The following is an 8,831-nucleotide window of genomic DNA, read 5'->3' as shown; positions in this document are numbered from 1 at the left end:
TCGTCTATCGGTAACTTTACTTGAGGCTATATTTTTATTCACCACATGATATGTGTTTTGCTTGGAGCGTCTTGTATGATTTGAGTCTTTACTTTTTAGTTTGCCACAATAATCCTTGCTATACACACCTTTTGAGAGAGACACGCATGAATCGTGATTTATTAGAATACTCTATGTGCTTCACTTATATCTTTTGAGCTAGGCAAAATTGCTCTAGTGCTTCACTTATATCTTTTTATAGCACGGTGGTGGTTTTATTTTATAGAAATTGATGAACTCTCATGCTTCACTTATATTATTTTTAGAGTCTTGAAAAACAGCATGGTAATTTGCTTTGGTTATAAAATTAGTCCTAATATGATAGACATCCAAGAGGGATATAATAACAACTTTCATATAAAGTGCATTGATACTCTGAGAAGTTTGATTCCTTATGATTGTTTTGAGATATGAAGATGGTGATATTAGAGTCATGCTAGTGAGTAGTTGTGAATTTGAGAAATACTTGTGTTAAAGTTTGTGAGTCCCGTAGCATGCACGTATGGTGAACCGTTATGTGATGAAGTCGGAGCATGATTTGTTTATTGATTGTCTTCCTTATGAGTGGCGGTCGGGGATGAGGGATGATCTTTTCCTACCAATCTATCCCCCAAGGAGCATGCACGTAGTACTTTGTTTCAATGACTAATAGATTTTTGCAATAAGTATGCGAGTTCTTTATGACTAATGTTGAGTCCATGGATTATACTCACTCTCACCTTTCCGCCATTCCTAGCCTCTCTTGTACCGCGCAACTTTCGCCAGTACCATAAACTCACCATATACCTTCCTCAAAACAGCCACCATACCTAGCTATTATGGCATTTCCATAGCCATTCCGAGATTTATTGCCATGCAACTTTTCACCATTCCGTTTATATGACACGCTCCATCATTGTCATATTGCTTTGCATGATCATGTAGTTGACATCATATTTGTGGCAAAGCCACCGTTCATAATTCTTTCATACATGTCGCTCTTGATTCATTGCACATCCCGGTACACCGCCGGAGGCATTCACATAGAGTCATATTTTGTTCTAAGTATCGAGTTGGAATTCTTGAGTTGTAAGTAAATAAAAGTGTGATGATATTCATTATTAGAGCATTGTCCCATGTGAGGAAAGGATGATGGAGACTATGATTCCCCCACAAGTCGGGATGAGACTCAGGACAAAAAATAAAATAAAATAAAAAAGAGGTCAAAAAATGAGAGAATGCCCAAATAAAAAAATGAGAGAAAAGAGAGAAGGGACAATGTTACTATCCTTTTACCACTCTTGTGCGTCAAAGTAGCACCATGATCTTCATGATAGAGAGTCTCCTATGATATCACTTTCATATACTAGTGGGAATTTTCATTATGGAACTTGGCTTGTATATTCCAATGATGGGCTTCCTCAAAATGCCCTAGGTCTTCGTGAGCAAGCGAGTTGGATGCACACCCACTTAGTTTTCGTTTTGAGCTTTCATAAACTTATAGCTCTAGTGCATCCGTTGCATGGCAATCCCTAGTCACTTCATTGATATATATTAATGGGCATCTCCATAGCCTGTTGATACACCTAGTTGATGTGAGACTATCTCCTTCTTTGTGTCTTCTCCACAACCACCGTCCATTCCACCTATAGTGCTATGTCCATGGCTCACGCTCATGTATTACGTGAAAGTTGAAAATGTTTGAGAACATCAAAAGTATGAAACAATTGCTTGGCTTGTCATCGGGGTTGTGCATGATTTGAATATTTTGTGTGATGAAGATGGAGCATAGCCAGACTATATGATTTTGTAGGGATAAGCTTTCTTTGGCCATGTTATTTTGAGAAGACATAATTATTTTGTTAGTATGCTTGAAGAATTATTGTTTTTATGTCAATAGTAAACTTTTGTTTTGAATCATAAGGATCTGAACATTCATGCCACAATAAAGATAATTACATGGATAAATATGTTAGGTAGCATTCCACAGCAAAAATTATGTTTTTATCATTTACCTACTTGAGGACGAGCAGGAATTAAGCTTGGGGATGCCTGATACGTCTCCAATGTATCTATAATTTTTGATTGTTCCATGCTATTATATTATCTGTTTTGGATGTTTTATATGCATTAATATGCTATTTTATATGATTTTTGGGACTAACCTATTAACCTAGAGCCCGGTGTCAGTTTTTGTTTTTTCCTTGTTTTAGAGTTTCGCAGAAAAGGAATACCAAACGGAGTCCAAACAGAATGAAACATTTGCGATGAGTTTTCTTGGACCAGAAGACAACCAGAGGGCTTGGAGTGCACGTCAGTAAAGCCACGGGGCGACCACAAGGTTGGGAGGCGCGCCCAGGGGGTAGGGCGTGCCCCCACCCTTGTGGGACCCTCATGACTCCACCGACCTATTTCTTCTGCCTATATATTCTCAAATATCCCAAACCTTCCAGGGTAGCCACGAAACCACTTTTCCCCCACCGCAACGTTCTATACCCATGAGATCCCATCTAGGGGCCTTTTCTGGCGTCTTGCCAGAGGGGGATTCAATCACGGAGGGCTTCTACATCAACACCATTGCCTTCCCGATGAAGCGTGAGTAGTTTACCACAGACCTATGAGTCTATAGCTAGTAGCTAGATGGCTTCTTCTCTCTCTTCGATTCTTAATACAAAGTTCTCCTCGATGCTCTTGGAGATCTATTCGATGTAATACTTTTTTGTGGTGTTCGCCGAGATCCGATGAATTCTGAATTTATGATTAGCTTATCTATGAATATTATTTGAATCTCCTTTGAATTCTTATATGATGATTTGATATCTTTGCAAGTTTCTTCGAATTATCGATTTGGTTTGGCCAATTAGATTGGTTTTTCTTGCAATGGGATAAGTGCTTAGATTTGGGTTCAATCTTGTGGTGCTCGATCCTAGTGACAGAAGGGGAACTGACACATATTGTATTATTGCCATCGAGGATAACAAGATGGGGTTTTCATCATATTGCTTGAGTTAATCCCGCTACATCATGTCATCTTACTTAATGCGTTACTCTGTTCTTATGAACTTAATACTCTAGATGCAGGCAGGAGTCGGTCGATGTGTGGAGTAATAGTAGTAGATGCAGAATCGTTTCAGTCTACTTGACACGGACGTGATGCCTATATTCATGGTCATTGCCTTAGATATCATCATAACTTTGCGCTTTTCTATCAATTTCTCGGCAGTAATTTGTTCACCCACCATAATATTTTCTATCTTGAGAGAAGCCTCTAGTGAAACCTATGGCCCCCGTGTCTATTTTCCATCATATAAGTTTCCGATCTACAATTTTAGTTTCCTATTTACTTTCTTTGCAATCTTTTACTTTCTATTCCATACACCAAAAATACCAAAAATATTACTTTACCATTTATCCATCTATATCAGATTTCACTTTGCAAATAACCGTGAAGGCACTACAAGAAATATGTCAACTTGTGACCTTGACTATTGGTCACTGAAAGGTCATTGTTTTTCATTTGTGACCATTTTTGACCAAAAACAGAAGGTCAAAAGCTGGCAGTCGTAAACTGAAATTAACGACCTTTTCTGTGAGAAGGTCGTGGACGTTTACGACCAAAATATGCCTATTGTTTTGTTTTGGTCACTAGCAGCCTCCCCAGGCCACGTAGGCATCCGACGTGGCAATCTAATGTGGCACAAGAACCAGCCCGGTCCAATTCGATTTTCTACATGGGCCTAGCCCAACAATTCAGCACATTTTATATTTTTTTGCTGCTAATTTTGGTGAACTACACGGGCCAAGCCCTACAATTTGGCCTTTTTATTTTCTGGGCAATGGCCTTTTTGTACCAGCAGTTTTAGTTTTCTTTTTTTATAAAATGGGTCCATTAGTAAAACAGGTCCGACTTGTCAGGTTCTGATAAATGGGTCCCAGCTATTAGGCTCAGATTCTTCATATTTCAATTTGACATCATATTTGAATTTCATAGTAAGAAAATAACTAGTATTTAAAAAGGCAAGCAGAAAACACACATAATTATTCAAATAACAATAGCCAGATTCACTACAAGCTCTACAAATGACACGTAATACAAGCTCTAACAAGCTCTACAAGCTATACAATGCTTTACAAGCTCTACAAATGCAAAGCTCTACAGTACTTTACAAGCTCTCCAAGTAATGTTACAAGCTCTACAAGTGTTTTCTTCTTCAGCATGGAGCTACTTCAACAGCGATCAAATGTCGGACTCACGGACAGACATAGTCAGGACTGGGCTGACAGAAATACAACATGCCTTCCACAGTCGCCCTTTTACATGAATCAACTTAGAAGAATTAGAAAAACCGGAGCCAATATATTATGAACATTCCATTCAAAAAAAGGAGTAAATGAGTAAAGGACAATTTTATAGAATGATAAACACATTTCAGCTAGTACATGTTAAAATGAGGTATTCATACAAGACAATAGATATAATATGAATATGCATGGCACAAGTGCATGTCCTGCTACTTAACTTCAACACATTGTGCTGAAACAACAATATCATTATACTACAATGGCCATCCATTAAACACGCAAGATCTAACATTACTAGTCAGAACACACAAACTATAAGCACATGAAGAGGAACCACGAATGGAATCGGGGAACTCACATGAAGACGATGAAGGCGCTCAGAGGGTGCTTGGCCTTGCTCTTCTTCACCGCGAGCCTGCGCCGCCACAACAGAAACAACATCAGCAAACCAAACAGAATCAAAATCCAACGCGAAACAGCAGCAGCCACCAAGGGAACGAAACAAGATGGGAGACGAGCAAGGGGTCGGGTCGGGGCATGAATGTGTAAATGCATGAATGGTTCTTCAGATCAACTTCAAAGCTAGCAGCAAGCATGTTTAAACATCTTAGCAACATTAGTAAACAACTTAGCAAGCATGTTTAAACAAAAAAAAGACACTATGTCAAAATGAGAGTCTTTGATCTTAACAGCACAGAGCAATCACATACATTCTACTATTAGTAGTAAACCTTGAGTGCAATTGTAGATGTTCTGCTGGTTATACTTTATTAAACTAAAACAATTATTGTAGGTGAAAGCAATGCTCCTAGTATATCATCACTGTAACATCAAACTATTCTGAATGTAACAGAGGAAGCACAACCCAATCATGTGCAGTCAATTCAAAATAGAAGGGAACAGATGATTATTAATAGGTTACAAATGTCACACAAGAAATGAAAAATTGATGAGCCAAATGATGATTAGTTAATTTAAATTGAAAGGAAGCCCACTGTTTCCCTACTCTATCTATCCATGATTTCTTTTTCTGAAGCAAGCATCATCAAAGAGTACACTCACAGTCTATCATGATTTGTCCCGAGAAATTTATTGCAGAAATATCATTTGGCATGCTCAATCAGCTAACTTTAAGTAACTTGGTTAACTACAACAGCTAGTTCTGAGCAATCTATAGTAACCAGGTGCAAGGGACAAATGAATATGAGCTTGGTTAGGACTGAACAAATAATACAGGGGCATAATACCAATCCTACACACTTCACTTCTATGCTGGTAGGAATAGGATAGCAGTACAAGGTAACCTGCAAGCTTTGCTTCAGAGAAGCAGCTAATCACTTTGGACTGACTGAAATTGTGTGTCAAACCCACTGAACAAATGCTGAGACGCAATGTCCCAAGTAGCAGCTCGATTCACCTGCAGCAAAACACAGCAAGAAGAAGTTCAGAATATCAACTAACAGAACCGTACATCATGCAAGGACGGCCGATCTCTGGGCATCTGCAGAACCATCCTGGCCTAGAGCCAGTAGATGCATCACGCAAGAACTCCGTCATCAACATAGCTGCATCTAACACACACTACTAGTATATCCTACTACTGGAGTAGTTTGGCATGGCAAAGAAATTCACCTGGTGGTCGGTCCTTGGGTCAGTGAGGATGAGCAGGCGTGGCTCGCTGAAGGAGGTCTGCATCTGGTTGGTGAAGGTACCAGGGGTGTGCCTCCCGGCGATGGCGTTGGCGCCGGTGTGCTACGCGAACTTGAGGACGACGCGCTGGCCGTAGGGGCGGGCGGACTGGACGATGATGTCCTGGGGGTTCTCGATGGCCATGATGACCCTCGCTGCGAGCTGGAGCTTCTCCCACGTCTTGCCCAGATTGATGATGTAGATGCCTAGGAATCACAAACCAGAAAGAATGCATCACATTCCATAGTCCATCTCAAAGAAGTACAGAAGCATGATCCATGAGGTAAAGCTAGATCGGAGGCAGTTCTACCGTCCAACGGCAGATCGGGGGCGCACAGGTAAAGCCAGATCCATGAGGAGGACAGGCGCTTGGTAGGACAAGAGGGCTTGAGCGTGGACGTACCGTCGGATTGGCGCTTGTAGGCGTAGCGCTCCATCTGGAAGTCGCAGTTCTTGGTGCCGAGGTGGACGTCGGCGGCGAGCATCATATGTATGTCCTACTCCTTCTAGGACAGCACCCGCGGGGCCTCTCCAGCCGCCGCCGACATGGCTGGTCGGATCTGGCCACGACATGAGCAGCTCGAGTCATCCTAGGAAGAGAGGGAAGGGGCCGCCGGAATTGAGGTTGGGGCAGAGTCGAAGTTGACCGCGGAGGGCGAGCTGCGGCTCGGGGGAGTGGAAGGCGAGGGTGGGGCTGGAGGTGGAGGTGCACGCGGAGGTTGGAGGTGGAGGCCGCGTGGAGGCGGACGGCAGCAGATCTGAGGGACGGCGGCGGCGGATCGGTGTCTTAGAGTCGGGCGCCTTCGGCGACAGCGGCGAGGAGATGGGGGGAGGAGGAGGAGTGCGATGGGAGTAGGGGGTCGAGGATCTGAGTTAGGGTTTGGGTAGGTGGTTGCGGGTGGGGTTTTCTTTTTCATTTCTTTTTTTCTTTTCTGTAGATGGATGGATGGATGTGGGAAGAGATGGATGTGGGAAGATATGGATGGATGGGCGCCATGTCATCGATCCGTGTGACTACGAATTCCACCAATGAGAATAGAGCACATATAATTGTGTTTCTTTTTTTGTTTTCTTCTATTTTTTCACATGAAAAATTCAAAAAATGATCTCATATTTTGCACAAGTTTACATCTTGGATTGGTAAACAATATCGACTAAGGGATTTTTTATTTTCTTTGCAAGAATTTTTTTTCCATTTTTCGAGTGCCCAAAATGAATTTTTTTGTGAAGGACCTACCATATATTTGTTGCAAAAATGGACCAAATAAATTTTCTAAAATACTAGGACATATTTAATGCACAATTGACCAAATGGTTGGGTGTAAAAAGTTTTGATCCACCTCTCGTGAAAAAGACAAATTTCTGCCGATTCAGCTGGAAGCGGGTCAAATTTGAACTGTAGCTGCCTCGCAGTTTGCTCTTTAGTTTTTCCAAAATTCATTTATAGGTACATAAGTATCTATTTAATCACAGAAACAACAAAAGTTTTTCAAGATTCAACAACTAGCTATGAACGGTCATGCCCGCCGTTTTGACCGCATTTTGAAACGGACATGAAAAATTCAAAAAAAAATCAAAAAATTGGAAAACCTTCGCATTGTGTCATTATATGTGGCAAAGTTGCCAGAAAAAATAATAAACTTGTAATATGCAATTTTTTTTAGAAAAAGTGTTCTCAGAAATGAGCTATCATGCGTGAAGATTCATGGCTTTCAAGCTAAATGATCAATCTTATGGCCACATTCATGGCATAGTTTGTTCAAATGATCCCATATTGTGCACAAGGGTGCATCTTGGAATTCCAAACAATGTTGCCTAAGGGGGTTTTCATTTTCTTTGCATGGAAAATTCATTTTCTATTTTTCGAGTGCCCGAAATGAGGTTTTTTTGTGAAGGACCTACCATATGTTTGTTGCAAAATTGTACCAAATCAATTTTCTAAAATACTAGGACATATTTAATGCACAATTGACCGAATGGTTGGATGTAAAAAGTTTTGATCCACCTCTCCTGAAAAAGACAAATTCCCGCCGATTTAGTAGAAAGCGGGTCAAATTTGAACTGCAGCTGCCTCATAGTTTGCTCTTTATTTTTTCCAAAAATCATTTCTAGGTACATAAGTATCTATTTAATCAGAGAAACACCAAAAAAATTCAAAGATTCAACCACTAGCTAGGAACGGTCAAGCCCGCCGTTTTGACGGCATTTTGAATCGGGCATAAAAAATTCAAAAAAATCAAAAAATTGGAAAACCTCCGCATTGTGTCATCATATGTGGTCAAGTTACCAGCAAAAATTATAAACTTGTAATACGGTAATTATTTTTAAAAAGTGTTCTCAGAAATGAGCTATCATGCGTGAAGAATCATGGCTTTCAAGCCAAATGATCACTCTTATGGCCACATTCATGGCATAGTTTGTTTAAATGATCTCATATTGTGCACAATGGTGCATCTTGGAATTCCAAACAATGTTGCCTAAGGGATTTTTCATTTTCTTTGCACGGAAAATTCATTTTCTATTTTTCGAGTGCTCGAAATGAGAGTTTTTTGTGAAGGACCTAGCATATATTTGTTGCAAAATTGTACCAAATCAATTTTATAAAATACTAGGACATATTTAATGCACAATTGACCAAATGGTTGGGTGTAAAAAGTTTTGATCCACCTTTCGTGAAAAAGACAAATTCTCGCCGATTTAGTTGGAAGCAAGTCAAATTTGAACTGTAGCTACCTCGTAGTTTGCTCTTTATTTTTTCCAAAAATCAATTCTAGGTACATAAGTATCTATTTAATCAGACAAACACCAAAAAATTCCAAGAT

General features: G+C 40.3%; 1 protein-coding gene across 1 annotated transcript; it reads right to left on the bottom strand.

Annotated features, from left to right (window-relative positions):
* Window positions 1–5,958: 5,958 nt before the first annotated feature.
* LOC119359315 (40S ribosomal protein SA-like) lies at window positions 5,959–6,498 on the bottom strand. The gene is made up of 2 exons (XM_037625575.1): window positions 6,413–6,498; window positions 5,959–6,215 (listed from the first exon to the last, which is right to left on the bottom strand). The coding sequence occupies exons 1-2, from the start codon at window positions 6,495–6,497 to the stop codon at window positions 6,073–6,075; spliced, it is 228 nt and encodes a 75-aa protein (XP_037481472.1). The 5' UTR covers window position 6,498; the 3' UTR covers window positions 5,959–6,072.
* Window positions 6,499–8,831: the final 2,333 nt, after the last annotated feature.

Source organism: Triticum dicoccoides, chromosome 2A, assembly GCF_002162155.2.
Source record: "Triticum dicoccoides isolate Atlit2015 ecotype Zavitan chromosome 2A, WEW_v2.0, whole genome shotgun sequence".
NCBI lineage: Eukaryota > Viridiplantae > Streptophyta > Magnoliopsida > Poales > Poaceae > Triticum > Triticum dicoccoides.
This window is presented reverse-complemented; position numbering and strand designations above follow the sequence as displayed.